Below are 17,799 nucleotides of genomic sequence, written 5' to 3' on the forward strand. Positions count from 1 at the left end.
CTGTAAAGCATGGAAGACACAACTTGTGAAATTAATGTGAGATTGACTATAAGCGGGGGAAGGGCCCTGTTATGTTTATTAACTTTATCCTTCAATTTCTTCATCCTTGGATTTCAGGGCATTCCGGTTCAAATGACAGGTTAAGAAACAATAACATATTTTCTGGCATACATCAGAAGAAGGAACTTCAGATGGCCTGCAGGCTTGTGAATGAGATAATACCTGGAGGTCCAATTTTGGAGAAGTATAAGGAGCTGAATGGAAGTCATCATACACCCCTCCTGAATCACCATAGATGATATTCTCTTCTGAGAAGCCAGGAGTAGTGTACAGGGAGTTACTATATTCTGTATTTTACAAATTCTTGATTTCTAGAAATGTTTCAAGGAATGCTTCCAAAGCGATGATTTAAAAAACAAACAAACAGCACCAACAAAACATAGGTTTCTAATAAACCCCCAGGACACAATTCATGGGGGAAATGCTGGGATTAATATAGTCTTCTTTTGAGAAAGTATAATTCAGCCTTTCTCAACCCCTAAACCCCTAAAACATTCTTCAGGCTTCGAAAAAACCCAGAAGTGGTGCAATTGTGCAGAATACAGTTGGGAAGCATAGCCGTGGACACGCCCATCCAGGCCCCTCCCAATCCCACCCCTCCAAGCTCATAATCAGCCATTTTGGCAAGGGGGAGAGGGTCAACATGACCATATATGGTTATACAACCCAATAAATGATTAACACATTAAAAAAACATATTAAAATTAATTGACTCCCACCCATTCAGGAAACCCTTCCAGCACCATCAAGAAACCCCAGGGTTTCATGAAACCCTGGTTGAGGACGTCTGTTATAACTAATGCTTGGAGAATATCCCTTGTTGAAAATGATGTGGAAGTAAAATAGGCTTTTCTCTTGCTGTATCTGTAGTAATAGTATTAATGTATTGTGTCTTGATGAATATGCAAGGCAGCTAACTCCTATTTACTCCATGTTCACTTCATATCTGCATTAATAAAAGAAATGCCACTTGTACTTTCAGAGGGTCAAGAATGATTTAGCCTATGAAGCGGAAGGGGTGATAATTACGTTTTCAGGGCAGCCTCATAGACATTGACTGTACAGTCTTAAGCCGACTTATGACCTTCTAAATCCATTGCAGTCAATAGTCTTAGAAGGGCCTCATTCTGTTTAGGTTTGTGTGGTTCATTTCTGAAGCAATTTTTAGAAAGGCTACTTTTCCGAGAGCACAGTTGTCTCTTATTGAAGTGAGATTAAAGGAACATGGAATTCACATTTCTTTTTCTCTCTGTCCTGCTTACACCGCGTTCAGACTGTAAATACTTTTAAAAAATGTTCCACTTTCCAAATGTCTTTGCTTCAGCGATTTGTTTATTTATGGCATTCTTAGTCATCCTTCCATTATGGGCTTAGAGGAGCTTGGGCCAGAGTTAAAATCACAATAGAAACTTCACACTAACCTATTTAAAAGTGAACACCAAGGCAGAAAAGTAGGTCTAGAACAAACACTGTTAGCAGAGGAAGTACTTAAATGGGAAACTAGCAGAGCTTAATCTGAAGGGCCTGTTAGGTCTCCTTAACTTTGTGTTTTTGATGGAGCATGTGTGATTATGCACCAGGAACTTCACTGCCCCAGCTCCTATGCAGGAGCACAAATCGGGGGTGGATGAGGCGAACCGGGCCAAATGCTCCCCCGTGTGGGTGCAGGAAGAGGTGGGGCAACCTGCCATGACTCCAGCCTGCAGCCCAGCATGAAACCTCCAGTGTGTAAACGGTCATTGTCATACATGTTCTCAGACTTATTTCGTGCCACTTTCATCTGAAGGAATGAAACAAGGTCTCTCTAGTTATCGTGACACACAATGTGGACATGGGGTGATTGCTCTGATACTAACCCTGATTCGCTGTATTCCTCCTGCTCCACACTTCCTAATGGTGCTTGTGTAGCTGTAAGCCATGACCCTTCAGTCAACAAATGGTATATAATTCAGATCAAGTAAGGAGAAGGCGGAAAATGAGAATATCATTGAGGAAATGTCATGACAAACACTGAGCGTTTCTGGAGCTGCAAAAACATCCGAGTCTATCAGACTACGGTCTCTACAGTTCTGTCTCTGTCAACGCACATTTTAATTTGTCGAGCTGCCTTTATTGGCAGTTCTGCGTGAAGTCATGTGTTTACATAACTCATAAGAATCCTAAGTGTTTTCATTTATTTTATTAGATTTTTAAAAATCCTGCTCTTCTTCCAAAGAGCTCTGGTTGAATGCATTTGGCTCTTTGTAGATTTATCCACAGTCATGAGAATCCTTCTGTGGGCGGAATGTACCTCTCAGGGAAGCTCTGCCATTAGTAGAGTGGAACATAGGTCCCAAGTCATTGATTTCCACCCCTAACTACCTCTATTCCACTCCACCCCCCGTAAGTCAGGTAAAGATAGGGGATGGAGGGGTGGAATTAACATACTAGGGACATTGCACAATGGGTTGGGGGGGGGGGGGTTCCCACTCTGTGGCAGTCAATTCCTCTGTGTAGAGTGTCCATTTCAGATTTTGACTGTTGCACATGTGGAGAATGGTCTTCAGCCTTATTCTCCAACATACCGTTTTCCCTGAACCAAAGTGGTCCACAGGAGAGGTGGGGGAGTGTGCTAATTGTTGGGGAAACCCACAATTGTATTCATGGGTTTCTCCAACAACCCAAACTTCCCGGACTTCTTAGAGATGTAGCAGTTTGGTGTAGTGGTTAGGAGTGCGGACTTCTAATCTGGCATGCCGGGTTCAATTCTGCACTCCCCCACGTGCAGCCAGCTGGGTGACCTTGGGCTCGCCATGGCTCTGATAAAGCTGTTCTCACCGAGCAGTGATATCAGGGCTCTCTCAGCCCCTCACAGGGTGTCTGTTGTGGGGAGAGGAAAGGCAAGGCGAATTTAAGCCACTTTGAGACTCCTTCGGGTACAAACAAAATGATTTTTGAAAACATTGTGGTTTTGGACTGTTAGCCTTGGGCAGACTTCCAAATAATTTTGGGGTTCAACATGCTAGCAGATCAGATACCAATTCCAGCATGGTGCAGTGGTTAAGAGTGGCAGCTTCTAATCTGGTGAACCAGGTTTGATTCCACGCTTCTCCACATGCAGCCAGCTGGGTGACCTCGGGCTCACCACAGCACTGATAAGTCCGTTCTGACCGAGTAGTTCTGTCAGCCCCACCTACCTCACAAGGTGTCTGTTGTGGGGAGAGGAAGGGAAGGCGATTGTAAGCCGCTTTGAGACTCCTTTGGCCTGTGAAAAGCAAGGTATAAAAACTAACTCGTTTTTTTCCATGGATATACTTGACATTACAGACTCTTAGCCTGGGGTTGTAATGTCCAGGAGAAACAAATGAATAGGCCGTTGATTGTGATGTTCATATGAGTTTGATGATTTTCTCACAAGTACATAAATAGTATTTTATATATGAACCCTGCTGATTTAGGGAATGGAAATGACACAGTTTTGTATGCAGTTACAAACTTGGCATTTTGTTTGAATTGTTAAGTCAGACTTATGGGACATATTACTTGCTTTACCTGTTGAATGACTATTATTCCATATTTATTATAATTATTTTTGTTTCTTACCTTCTAGGCTGACCAAATTTCTGGCTTTCATATCAGATCTGTTCTCTGTGTCCCTATATGGAACAGCAGTCATCAGATAATTGGTAAGTATTCATTCACTAATAAGTAAAGGTTTGCTTTGTCAATGAACACTATTTTGTTAATTATTTGGTTAAGTCCTTTATAATTGACCACAATTTTTCAAAAAAATTAAGCTAAATGTACAAGAGATCTTGTAGGTCTGAAATTAACTTTTAGGGTTATTTATAACAACAAATCATTCATGCAGACATGGAAATTCACAGAGCTGGAATGATGAAAAGGAAGAAACAAAAAATGTTTACATAGGACTTGATTATGATGTTATTTGTTATCAGAAGTAAGGGTAGGTCCTAAGCTGAGCACTACATGTAACATTCAAAGAGGTTTCTGCTGATTCTGTGAACCTAGACAGGGGGTGGGCAGAAGGGACTGTGCTTGGCTCTTGTGGCCCTGTCCTGTATGCCCTGGGAGATGCCAATTGCTACTTTGGGATCAGGAAGCAAATTTCTTTAGGCCAGACGGGCAAGGGAGTCTTTTTTTGCGGGGGGGATCATCTGAGCATGGAATTGGGGTCACTGTGAGTGGGCAGAGAGTTGTGACTTTCCTGAATTCTGCAGGAGTTGGACTAGATCAGTGGTCCCCAACCTTTTTATCACTGGGGACCAGTCGACGTTTAACAATTTTACTGAGGCCCGGGGGAGGGGTCTTTTGCTGAGGGATGTCGCTGCTGCTGCCGGAGCCCCTGCTCCACTTGCTTTCCTGCCGGCGCCCCTTTCTTCCCGCGACCCGCTGGGGGGCACTGCCAGCAGCAGCTGTGCAGTGCCACGTCAAGGGGGAGCCCCAGCCATGGCGGACATTGGAGAGCACCAAAGGTGAGCCGGTGGCAGAGTGGCAGGGCAGCCCCTGAGGCAGCAGCTGGGGAGGAGGATGAGGAGGAGCCGCGGCCCGGTACCGACTGATCCATGGACTGGTACCGGTCCCCGGGCCGGGGGTTGGGTACCACTGAACTAGATGACTCCAGAGGTCTCTTTCAACTCTATGATTCTAAGAGAAGACCCTGTCCAAAGTCTCCCAGTCATAATAGCTGTGTAATGGGAGAAAGAAGAAAGATCCATTTGTACTTAATTGATAAGCACTCTGTGCATTTTGTCTTTCTGATTGCTTTGCCCATTTTCCACAAAGCTTATTTTGAATAATCCATATTAGGGCAAGCTTATACTCAGTGTGTTGGATCCAGCGCAAAATTCCCACTAGAGCTCTTGCAGCAATGGAAATGCAAGAAAAAGACAACAATGACTTGGGTTATGTCAAGACTTATTGTACTCCCTCTTGCATTTCTGCTTTTGTAACATTTTGTGCAACTAAATTCTGGGCATTAGAAAATATAGGGGAGAAGGTAGTAGATATTGCGCAAGATATTGCACAAGTGAAATGTACAGAGTCTGTAGATGTTTTTACTTGTGCATCATTATGTTACAGTCAATATGTGTAAAGTTTTGAGTTTGTCACTCATATCATAAAAGATTTATGTCAGGTGATAACCAGTAAAGCCACATTATTCACTATCAGAGAGAAAAACCCTTTGGGTTTGGGATCAGTCTTCTTGCTCTATTGTAGTATATCCCTTTATATTTGGTTATATTCAATTATTTCGAGTTCAGTTATTTCCATAACCAATACTGGTATAAATATTGGTTTCGCAAGCCTTGGCTTCTTCAGCTGAAAAATAAAAGTAGCATTTTTACTCAGCATGATTTCATAATATATAGTAATATTTATTATTACAAATTAACACCAAGCTAGAAAAGTAATTCCTATGCTAAGTATAGTTCCTGATGACATACTATTTGTATTACATCATTATGATGTTTATAGTTTTGCTTTAAAATAATTTTTCTAACAAACTCTGAAAGAGGACCATCTTACCTACATACAAGTACCTCAAAGTGGTAGACGCCCTCTAGTGTGGAAATACTTGAACTGTAAACCTTACACGGTTTTTTTTCCTCTCAAATATTTTTCACTGTGTACTCCTTTTTCTTCTTTTTTGCTTATATTATATCATGAGCAACTTTGATGAACACACTAATAACTAACACAGTAAAAATTGTTGTTAATTAATTTATAATGTGAACTACATTTAGCAACTCTTCCTTATAGGAGTAGCCCAGGTGTTGAACAGGCTTGATGGGAAACCTTTTGATGATGCTGACCAGCGACTCTTTGAGGTAAGAAGTGCTAATTTTGCCCAAGAGATCTGTAGTTAATACACTACGTCAAGGCCTGAGCCATAAGCCTGGTGGAACAGCTCTGTCTTGCAGGCCCTGTGGAACTGATTAAGGTTCTTTAGGGCCCTGATTGCTCTCATTAGAGCGTTCCACCAGAACGGGGACCCAAAAGCCCCTGGCCCTGAATGAGGCAGTGCCATCTCCTTTCTACTCACAGACCCAGCCACAAGCTGTTAGGCAGATTCAGTGGTACAGATTGGCCAGACAGTCACAGAACACCACCTGTCTTGTCTCTTAAATACAGAGAGAGTCCTGATCCTTTCACACCCTAGGTCCCCTCATTCCCAGAAATGAGAGAGGTTTTGTTTTTGACTTTCAAGGCCATTTGCAGTTTGGGCCCAATGTATTTGCAGACCGTTTAGCCTTCTATGCCTCCCTCAGAGGCCCCCTGGCCTTGACCTGCCTGGTAGAATGAGCTCCCAGATGACCTGAGGGCCCTGATGGAACTATCTCAGTTCTGCTGGGCCTGTAAGACAGAGCTCTTCCACCAGGCATTTGGTTGAGGCCAGGCTGAGAAGATCTAGCCCACCTCTTATGCTCCATTAGCCTACTTCATCATATCTGGTTACAGCAACTAATCGGAGGTTTGGTGTGGGTAAGGGATAGGGGAGGGGGGTGGTTGGGGAGGGTCTTCAAATTTAATTGTTTTATTTACTGCCTTGTATTTTAATGCAGCGGTCCGCAAGCTTCCGCTTGCTGCGGACCACTGCGGTGTAGTGGGCGGAGAGGGTGGCCCAGGGGCCTGCGAACGCGCGGCAGCCCAACGCAAACGCGCATGCGCGGACTGCTGCGCACGTGCGTTTGCACCCAGCAGGGGCACAAACGTGTGTGCACGGCAGTCCGCGCATGCGCGTTTGCGCCGCCGCCATGCCGACGGCCGCAGCTTCCCTTCTTGGCCCCTCTGGGCCGCGAGCAAAGCGGCCGCCAAAGCGGCCGATTAGTTTGCAGCTCGGCAAGCTTCTCTTCCCTCCCGAAGCGAGAAGCTTGCTGGGCCGCGTGCTAATCAGCCGTTTTGGCAGCCGATTTGCTCACAGCCTGGCGAGCTTCTCGCTTCAGGGGGGGAGGGAAGAAGGAGCCGTGGCCCGGCGCCGGGCCGTTGCCCGCGGGTTGGGGACCACTGTTTTAATGGATGTTGCAGGCCGCCGTGAGATAGCTGACTAGGAGTGGCGGAATAGAAATCGAATGAATGAATGAATTAATGAATGAATGAATGAATGAATGAATGAATGAATGAATGAATGAATGAATGAATGAATGATAAAGTACTACCATACAGGACAGCCCAGGAGGAAGCAGCTCAGCAGAGTATCAGGAAGAGGTCTTCCACATTACCTGCTTCCAGATTTTTTAATTGAACATGATGATGATTGAACCAGGGACCTTCTGTGTGCCAAGCAGATGCTCTGGTATTGAACCACGGCCCTTCCCTAGTGGCCTTTCTCACCTCTGCTTAGTTTGTTGTGCTGTATAGTACTGTTGACAATGATATGACAATGACATCTACTAATATTGGCTGCGCTAGAGAGCACCAATAATTTAGGCTTATGGAAAGTCCTGGTCAATCAGGTCACAATGGCCCAAGTTACGAGGCACTGAAGCTAATGGCCATTGTGTTCTGTGTTAAACATTTCCCAGCTCAAATGGTCAGGTTTTGGAAGAAGCTCTTAGGAAGTGTTGCTTTCAGAAAGAGACCTGCTATATTAATTTTATTGGTTATTTTTAGGCATTTGTTATATTTTGTGGCCTGGGCATCAACAATACCATAATGTATGATCAAGTGAATAAATCCTGGGCAAAGCAGTCTGTAGCGCTTGATGTGAGTACCTTAGCATATGAACTGTTATTTGTTATAGCGTTATAGCATTTCATACAGGAAAAATTCCGACAGCAGTCCGTAGCTCAGCTTTTCTCAGCTTTTTTACTGTTGAGAAATCCCTGAAACAATCTTCAGGCTTTGAGAAACCCCAGAAGTGACATGATTGCGCAGAATATGGTTGGGAAGCATAGCTATGTACACGCCCACTCATGGCTCCTCCCCTTTGTACGTTTTCCAGGCCCATCATTGGCTATTTTGGGAGTGGTGGGTGGGTCAGCATGATCATACATGGTCATATCAATCAGTAAATGTTTAACAAATTTTAAAAAATATATAAAAAATTAATTAACTCCCACTCATTCAGGAAACCCTTCCAGGGCTATCAAGAAACCCCTGAGAAAGCCTTAGAGAGATACAAGAAGGAACACGTCCTTCACTTCACCTTTTCCACCACTGAAACAAGATGTCTTCACCCATGAAGCCGCCCTATGCTGAATCAGACCGTAGGTCCATCCAAGTCAGTATTGTCTCCTCATACTAGCAGTGGTTCTTCAGAGTCTCAGGCACAGGAATTTCACATGACCTAATAAATGATTGGTTTTAACTGGCGATACCAGGGATTGAACCTGGGACGCTTTGTGGATAAAGCCCATGCTCTATCTGACCCCCCCCCCTTTTCAGTTTTCTTTTTGCCTAATTTTATTTTTTAGGCAATTCAGTATAATTTACAAATCCTGGCGCTTGGAAATTCTGACCTCAGTGACTATCACAATTTTAATGTAGCATCTGACTGAAAACACAAGGAAAGAGGAAGGAACGTTCCCTTCCAGCTGGGAAAGAGTAACAAAGACAAGGGGATGACTAAACAACTGCCTTTGTTACATGAAATGCAGCTAACACCAACTGTAAGCTTCAGCATAGCTCAAGTTACTGATCTTTTTTTTTTTAAATCCTGCTCTTTTCCCAAAAAGATCAGGACAGAAATTTGGTTCGTCTATCAACCTTTTTATCCTCCCAACGACCCTCTGGGATAGGTTAGACCAGGCTTTCTCAACCATGGTTCCGTGAAACCTGAGGTTTCTTGATGGTCCTGGAAGCGTTTCCCAAATGGGTAGGATTTAATTAACGTTTAATATATTTTTTAAGTTTATTCGTGATATGACCATATATGGTCGTCGACCTGTCCCCCTCCCAAAATGGCCAATGATGGGCCTGGAATAGGTGGAAAGGGGAGGGGTCCCAGGTGGCCGTGTATACAGCTATGCTTTCAGATTGTATGCTGCACGATCATGCCACTTCTGGGGTTTCCTGAAGGCTGAAGAATGTTTCAGGGGTTTCTCAATGGTAAAAAAAAGTTGGGAAAGGCTGGGTTAAACTCTGAGACACTGGCTGGCTCAAGGTCACCCAACACTACATGACAGAATTGATCTTGGATCCCAGTTTTCTTGAGTCCTAGTCTGTGATCATGACACCAGACTGGCTCTTCCGAGTTCCCTTCCAATGGTTGACTTGCCTTGAATGCACGGCTAAATTTCTAGCTGCTTATTTCCAGTCGGCCTGTTACTTCTATGCTTTGGGGAGAGGGGGGAGAGGGGGAATGTTAATAACAAAACTAATATTTTTATTAGTACCCCCCTTTCCCAGTATGCAGATGCACCCTTCTTCTTTGCCACTGTCTTCATTATTCTGTTTTCAACTGGGGAGGAACAAATTAGGTGAGGTTTGTAGTAGTATTGAGAGAAATGTTCTTAATTTCTCCCAAAAATCTAGTCTGTCTCTTTTCTTCTTTTTAGGAATTTGGAGAGAGTTTAAATTCTCATTTGATCAAAGAGAAACTTGAAAAGAGGAGGGGCAGGAAAGGGCAAAATTTCAGAATTTCACTGTATAGAGATATTCAGATGTTTTCCTATCCTTTTGCTAGAATGCCACCTTGTGGTGTGTAACATCAAACAGCCAAAATGACTCTACAAAAGGGGCATTTGCTTTTTGGACATGCAGAATTTTCTTACATATCTTCACTGTATTGGGCAGTGAAGCGTCAATAATTCCAAGGCCTTTCAGCCATCTTCCTTGTTTTGATCGCCTTTGTTTTCTTGATCACCTAGTTAAAGTATGCCCTCTACAATTTGCATTCCTGACCATGCCGTTTGGGTGGTATTCTTAGTATTTCTAAAACACCCTGTTGAATGGCTGCCATATGTAGGTGGCATGAGATGGAAAAATAAACTCACAGGTTTCACATCTTGGAAATCATACCCAAAGAAAAGCCAGTTATTGAGATAACATATTTCTTTTCCTTTGATTCCTTCCCTTCCTTAATGTCACAGAATTATCTCAGAGCTACAATACTGTTTTCAGCATTACTTACTTCCTACGTAAGGTTTCCAAACAGACAATCTCTGATTAGCTGTAATAAAGAATTTGTGATGTGTAAATATTAAAGCATTTACAACATAGTGGATGAAGAACTCCAGTTTCTTACCTGTGACAATTTTTTCCTAATTTGTTCTGGACTAGGTGCTGTCTTACCACGCAACGTGTTCGAAGGCAGAAGTTGACAGATTCAAGGTAACAGAAATCTATGTTTTGTTCTGCAAACTAGTTGTAAAGGCTGCTGTGTGCAAAAGTCAAGGTGCTCTAGAAAAGGGGGGTGAGCATCAGGCCTTCTTCCTTTGCATCAACACCCCTGCATTGTCGAAAGCAATCTCCCTGCATTTCCTCACCAAAGAATGAACATGGCCTAGCAGATATTAAGGGGGGGGGGGTGGAAGAGAAGAGGAGGGGCTGCAATATTTGTTGGGTGGGGAAATATGTGACTTTTGAGGGGTTGAATGTGGGTAGCATGAGATTTGAGGGAGGGAGAGAACTTTGCTGGCCACCCACCCCTCCTGGACCCTGTGCAGTGCCTTCCTGACACATACCATATGCTTAGCCTTTTGCCCTCAGGCAGATGTCCATTCTTCCACTCTCTCTCCAGGCTGGGCGATTGCTGTTCTGGCTCCAAAGCTCTAGCTTGGTGCATGCTCCCATTGGAAGGTGGGGGTGGAGAGTCAAGTGCCCTCCCGCCTTCCCCACAGCCTTGTGCCAGAATGGCCCATTCTCTGTTGTGCCAAGTACCACTTACAGCTGGGCTGCAAGCACCAGCTCCAGCCAAGGAAGAGCCCAAGGGCAGTGGCATCAGAGCCCTTGGGGTGCAGAAGGCCAACTCTGCACCCGGTAGCCTTCCAGTCTCTTGGCACCAGCCCTGGCTGGCTCACCCAGCAAGAGCCGCTATTGGCCCTGAGTGGGATATATTCTATCAATAGTTTGGTTTCGTCAGCGGTTGCTGGGCAGATCCCTTGGACTGCCTTTTTCCTGTTGGCCGAATACCCCCGACTCAGGGCCAATCGGTTCCAGTTTTAAGGTGTGTTATCAGGCAGGGCCACAATATGTGTTTCATTATATAGAAAGATGGACTGTAAAGAGACTTTTTTTAAAAAGATTACAAAACAGGGTTATGTGACTATATAACTAAAGAATTGTCCATGTCTATGCACATGAAAACTCATATCTTGAATAAAACTTTGTGGGTCTTAAAGGTGCCAGTGGACTCAAACTTTGTTCTGCTGCATTGGACCAACACCTGAATCTGTCTTTGCCATTGTGAATCTGTTTTTAAAAAATCATTCTAATGTTCTCGATGCAAACGTGCATTTTATAATAACTCTCACAATCATCTTTGTGACTTCTCTGGTCCCGTGACTCATTCTTGTACTTAAAGGAACTCTCTGTTCATTGCATTGAGGACTCATCATTGGTGTCCAGCTTATCAGTGAGATCTCATCTTATTTTCTACCCCTACCATATCGTTTCATGCGTACCTTATTGTGCATGTGTATTATTAGTATAGCAAAACAGCACTTTGGGGAAGGTGCAGTCAATATTCTTCATTCAAACAAGGGTATTACGAAAAGATCTTGTTGAGGTCGACATGGGTTCACACCCATTTTTGTTGTAGAAAGAAGAAACCTAATTTAAAGAATACTTTTCTGTATTACCAATATCCAGCTGCATGTGTGAGTAGGTATGGTGGCATGTCTCCACCGGAGAGATCTGTAGACGCGTCCCACACATTACAGGTCTATAAGGAAAGAACACAAAGGGCACAGGAAGAGGCGGAGTCACAGGGAAGAGTGTAGCTCAGACAAAGAGAGGCAGCCTATCCATTAAGTTAACACAGATATTTGATTCTAGTGCAGAGAAATACAGCGCCCCCTATCATCCAGGCATACCTAGTCACTTCTCCAGCGTTACTAACACTCCTTGCTCTCCTCTTTTACCTTAACAATGAGTGCAGCACAGTTATTTATGCCCTTTCGACAACAGCTTCCTTCTCTCCACTTGTTGAGAAGTCTTTTGTTCAGTCTCACCTCGAAATTCTGCTCTCCCCATGACAGCCCCACTCCCAAGATCCACCAAAACTGGTTCCCGAGCTATGATCGTATTGTTACAGGGGGTCGGAGGGGAGGGTGCTTAAATCCATCACCGCACTTTTCAAACTTGTGATGCACCTATCGGAATGGATGGCATGAATCACTTGTTCAGCAACAAAGCCCTTGCACACTTCTGGGTCCATGTTTTAGCCTATATACCTTGGGCATTTGCTCACCTGATCCAGGAGGAAATACCGAAATATCTGTTAAGTTTTGTCAGCATCTGTAGTGGGTCAGCGGGCTGTAGAGGTTAAGAACAGCGGCTTCTAATTGGCAAGCCAGGTTTGATTCTCTGCTCCTCCACATGCAGTCAGCTGAGTGACCTTGGGCCAGTCACAGCACTGAGAAAGCTGTTCTGACCAAGCAGGAATATCAGGGCTCTCTCAGCCTCACCTACCCCACAAGCTGTGTTATGTCTGTGGGCATTTGGCCACGGATGCAAATGAGGGCTCCAGCCAGCCAAGGAACTAACCAATCAAAGGAACCTGATTGCTCTAATAGAGCCAATCTGATTTCTTTACTTAGGGGCCAATTGGATTGCTCAGATTGTTCCACTAGGACCAATCAGATTGCTCTGCTTAGAGCCAAACAGAGGCAGCAGCTGGCTGCCTGAAAGGTATAAAAGTGCATGAGTTTGCCTGTTTTTCTCTGTTCAGTAGTTGTAGTCTGATGCTAGAGTTGCTAAATAAAAAGAGGTGTTCTGAAGAATTGGAGTCTGTGATCACTGAACCCGCAGACTTAATAGGCCGTCTCTTGTGGAGAGAGGAAGGTGGTTGTAAGTTGCTTTAAGACTCCTTCAGGCAGTGAAACGTGGGGTATAAAAATCAGCTCTTCTTCATTAGCCTGGCCTTCTGTTGTCTCCATTCTGCTTATTAGGAATGCTATTTTACTAGCTTCTAGTGGGAGGGATCTGTTCTGCAGGCCAAGCCGTGTCTCCTCTGCAGACAGCAAGGCTTGGAAGCATCAACAGGTGCTCATAGCCTGGTGATGACACACACTTAGCAGACCATTAGAGCTAGCTAGAGCTCCCAAGCTCAATAGGCTGGGAAGGAATCAGGCTTAGAGACCCTGCTGGCAGATGGTGCAGCTCCTGCAGTTGCACTGTGCTTAGGCCAGGATCCTGCAAAGACTTCCTGTTCTCAGTGCCTGGTTCTGGGAGGGAAGTGCGTGCAGCCAGTCCCCCCCCCCCCCTGTATCCACCTCATCCTGGGCCTTCTGCCTCCATTATTCCTGCAGAGTGAAAGCTTCTCTTGGGAGGCTGTCAGCTAGGGTTTGTAGCTTGCCTGATGGAGGCCTGGTGGTTGTTTCCGGGACTGGGGGCTGGGAAGGCAGGGGGTGTCTCTGGTTCTGCTGGAACTTTGGCAGCAGGCACCTCTGCAGTGTTTTGGCCCTCCTTGGTCCATCTGGTCCACCTCAAACTCTTCTCCTGAGGTCTCACAGTTGACACCTCCACATTGTTTCTGGCTGAAATGATGACAGCAATGGCACTGTGTAGCAGTGATGTTCTAGGAATCTCCTGGATCTCTGTGGTAAAGTACAGGGAACCATGGGGTTCTTAGGGCATTCCTAGAATGTGATGTTTTGGAGATGAAAAGGAAGGCATTGTGGTGATGCCATTTTTGCCCATTCCCACTGCCAGAACCGCCAGCCACCAAATAGGCAGGAAAGCCCTTGCTCCCCTGTTTTCATCCTCCACTGCCTCAAGATCCAGCTTGATGTTGTGGTTAAGAAGGGCGGCTTCTGTTCTGGAGAACTAGGCTTGATTCCCCACTCCTCCACATGCAGTCAGGTGGGTGACCTTGGGCCAAGGCAGTTCTCACACAGCAGCAGCCCCCCCACCCCAGGAGATCTGTTTTGGGGAGAGGAAGGGTAGGCAATTGTAAGCTGCTTGAGACTCCTTCGGGTAGTAAAAAGCAGGGTGCAAAAAAATCCACATCCGCCTCCTTTTTTACTCCTTTCTCTGCTAGGACTCTTAGGAGATTTGAGGGCGAGTGCCTAGGGAGAATAGAGTTTGGGAGGGAAAGGAGCTCTGTGGGGACGTGATGTCATAGAGTTCTCCCTCCAAAGCTCCCAATTCCTTCAGGGTAACTGATCGCTGTAGACTCCAAGAGGACTTCAGGTCCCACCTTGTGATTGATAACCGTATTGTCTGCTCTGTTGCTTTCTTGTCGTTCCTTTGACAGATTCATATCTTGTTATATTTTATTTTAAGGTCTCTGGACAGGAGGTGCATTTATCTCTGTGGTCTTTGCACTGCCTGCTATGCAGAGGCTTTAAATGAATGCTTAGTAGCAGGAAAGAACCTTAAAACTTATAAAGAGATTTGTTTTTCTGTGCTGTGTCACTGAACTTCACATTTTGGGATTCCCTCCCCCCCTCCCCATTTTCCCTCTCTGTTTAGCCTTGGTTACTTTCAGCCTAAACCTCAGAATTATTTCATCTGAGAATTTCCATGACTGTGACAAAACATTGTCTCTTGACTTCCTTTTATGAGGATTGTTCTCATTATAGGCTGAGTTCAGAATCTGAGATAAAAAGACAGCCACAGTCTCAATATTGCTAGATATATATATTTTAAAAACCAAACCTTTACACAAACACCCAGAAAGAACTATCAGTACAAGGAGGGAAAGGAAGTGGTTATGTACATTTCCCTGAGCAGCAAGTTACAGAGGTAGGGTCCATGTCCGAAAAACCTCTCTGTGAATTCTAGCTGACTCATTTCTGAAGAAAATGGAGTAGGGAGCAAGTCCTCAGCTTCTGATCTGAGGGGCCGGGGGGAGCATCCTTGCCACAGCCGAGACTGTGATTTAGGACAGTTGTTCTCAACTTTTTTACCATTGAGAAACCCCTGAAACCTTCAGGCTTCAAGAAACCCCAGAAGTGGCACCAGAGTGCAGAATATGGTTGGGAAGCAGAACTCTGGACATGCCCAGTCTACATTCTGCCCCCTCCACATGATGTTGCCCACATCCCGCATCTGGGCAGCAAACTGCTCACTACATTGTCCATTTCCAAGTGCTTCTCTGGGAATCCCAAAATGTGTATCCACCACCCTAAAAGCACTAGCGACTGGAGAGCAATCAGCAGGCAACCAGGAGAAGGAAGGAGGCTCAAGCACGCTGAAGTTATCTACAGCGTCCTGCCCTTGCTCCCGCCTCCCCCTCCCTTGTTCCTGGGAAGAAGAATTACTTTTTAAAAAATGGTGAACTTCCTGGAGCAAGAAATAGGCGGACACGCGTGTAGGCGATGCTAGAAATAAAAGGATATTTCATTCAACAAAGCATGGCTCTCAAAAGTTTTCTCCCCCCCCAAAATTTTTTTAGGAACGATATTAATTTACTCATTTATCAAAGGACTTGGCTGCCTTTGCTTCGGCACCCATGAAAGTCAATGATGCCATAGACCAGCTGTCCCCAACCCCTGGTCCAAGGACCGGTACTGGTCCATGGATCAGTTGGTACCAGGCTGCGGCTCCTCCTCATCCTCCTCCCCAGGGGCTGCCCTGCCACTCTGCTGCTGGCTAGCCTTTGGTGCTCTCCAGCAGCCGCCATGGCTGGGGCTCCCCCTCGGTGTGGCACTGCGTAGCTGCTGCTGGCAGTGCCCCCCAGTGGGTGGCGGGAAGTCAGGGGCGGCAGGGGAAAAGCAAGTGGAGCAGGGGTTCAGGCAGTGGTGACGTTCCTCGGCAAAAGACTACCCCTCCCCAGGCCTCAGTAAAATTGTCAAGTGTTGACCGGTCCCCGGTGATAAAAAGGTTGGGGACCACTGTCCTATAATGGGAATTTTGGCATTCCCGCCTTTCCTGGGGCCTGGAGGGTTGGGGGTTTGAGGTACTGCCTTCAAACTTTCCAGGTAGTTCCAGGAGGCTCTTCCCTGACTCCCCTCCAAATTTCAGAATGATTGACCCAAGGGGACCATTTCTAGGTGCTGCCGAAAAGGGTGCCTCATCCCTCCATTATATCCAATGGAGAGTCCGTCCCACAGGATATAATGGAGAAGATGGGGGGTACCCTACGGCGCCATTGACTTTCATGGGCACCGAAGCAGAGGCGGCCGAATCAGGCCCTTTTGTGCACAAGCCTACTCATGATCCTATCAGTGGTGTTGTTCAAAATCACTATGCATCTATGATTATATGCACGGACATTGCAATGGAGAAGTATGATTTAAAAAAAATTAGCAGGCGTCACAGGACCTTTAAACTGCGTCAGAATATGGAGAAAGGGGATTGGTTGCCTGAATTGATTGACAGGCTGAAGCGAGACCCGTATGAGGCGCGTTGTACTCTTCCACCTCTTCCAGCATCAGGTGAGGAGGATAAGATGAGCAAAAAAGAAGGCAGCCAAAGGTGAGACAGCAAAAAGGTGAGGGGGGCACAATATAATATTGCGCTTTGTCATTCCATGGGCGTGACAGTATTTTTTTCTAATGTGCGGAAATGCCCTTGGTGTTTGGGATGACTGAATTCAGGACAAATGATACCCTCTTTAAATTCCAACTGTAAGTAGTACTACAAATATCGCTTCGCATTTCAACTAATGATCTTTCCAAAGAGAATATAAAACAATCTCTTTTGACGTTTAATTTACAATGGGCTGTTTTCTCTTGTTCTAGAAAAAGGAATGCTAATCTAATTGTGCAGCTATGTGAGAGATCAATATTTAATGGCTGGCACTCATTATTTATAGCTTGGTGAAATAGTCCTTTTCAGAGGGCAAACTGCACTCAGGAGAAACCTCATAGCATAAAATAATGAATCATTTGTCCTATGAAATCTTTGATTCAGAGCATAATATTAATAGCATATCGCTTGAGTTACCTTGTCTGACCTCTGCTTAGGAATAACCCTAAATGTAGATTTCATTAATTGGAATTTTATTTGCTGTTTTTAAAGACGATCGATTTTAATCGAAGGAAATGATGTTAGACCGAGGAGATGCATAGAAGTTTTACTATTGTCCCTGTGTCTTTCTGCGATTTGTTGTATAGGTTTTTATTTTATGATCAGTACTACGAATGTGACCCATTATTGTAGCTTGTGGCCAAGCAGATGTCATCAAGATCTGTTGCCAATCGAAACCTAAACTACCTTTAATAGAGCTGACATGGGAATCCCCTTTTTACAGTGTGAATAAGGAGCCCCTGTGAGTAATCTTTCATGGGGCTGAGGTATGAGGGTGAAAATGTTTCCCTACTTTAAAGCAGCACTGAAATTAGAACCCGTGTTCTCCTTTTGACAGTAGCCATGTTTTAAAAAGGAAAGCCTTAGTACAGTGTTCCATGCGATCCTCTCCATCTCTTTGCAGGCAAGGGTGAGGTTCATACTGAGGCAAAGTAGGTCAAAGTTTTTTATTCACTGTTTAAATTTGATACATATTTCTCTGGAATTTGTAGTCTAGTGCAAAACAAGTGATCACATACAACAGTGGTCCCCAACCCCCGGTCCGGGGACCGGGACCGGTCCGTGGATCAGTTGGTACCGGTCCGCGGCTCCTCCTCATCCTCCTCCCCAACTGCTGCCTCAGGGGCTACCCTGCCCCTCTGCTGCCGGCTCACCTTT

General features: G+C 45.0%; 1 protein-coding gene across 4 annotated transcripts in view; it reads left to right on the forward strand.

Annotated features, from left to right (window-relative positions):
- The window catches only part of PDE11A (phosphodiesterase 11A), a 257,181-nt gene that overhangs the window by 129,001 nt on the left and 110,381 nt on the right, over nucleotides 1-17,799 (forward strand). For all 4 annotated transcript variants that reach the window (XM_077319616.1, XM_077319618.1, XM_077319617.1 and 1 more), the window contains 4 exons: nucleotides 3,650-3,725; nucleotides 5,824-5,891; nucleotides 7,675-7,767; nucleotides 10,285-10,335. In XM_077319616.1, the coding sequence (XP_077175731.1) occupies nucleotides 3,650-3,725; nucleotides 5,824-5,891; nucleotides 7,675-7,767; nucleotides 10,285-10,335 (288 nt within the window). The remainder of the gene's footprint in view (nucleotides 1-3,649; nucleotides 3,726-5,823; nucleotides 5,892-7,674; nucleotides 7,768-10,284; nucleotides 10,336-17,799) is intronic.

The sequence above is a fragment of the Paroedura picta genome, chromosome 2 (genome assembly GCF_049243985.1).
Source record: "Paroedura picta isolate Pp20150507F chromosome 2, Ppicta_v3.0, whole genome shotgun sequence".
Classification (NCBI taxonomy): Eukaryota; Metazoa; Chordata; class Lepidosauria; order Squamata; family Gekkonidae; genus Paroedura; species Paroedura picta.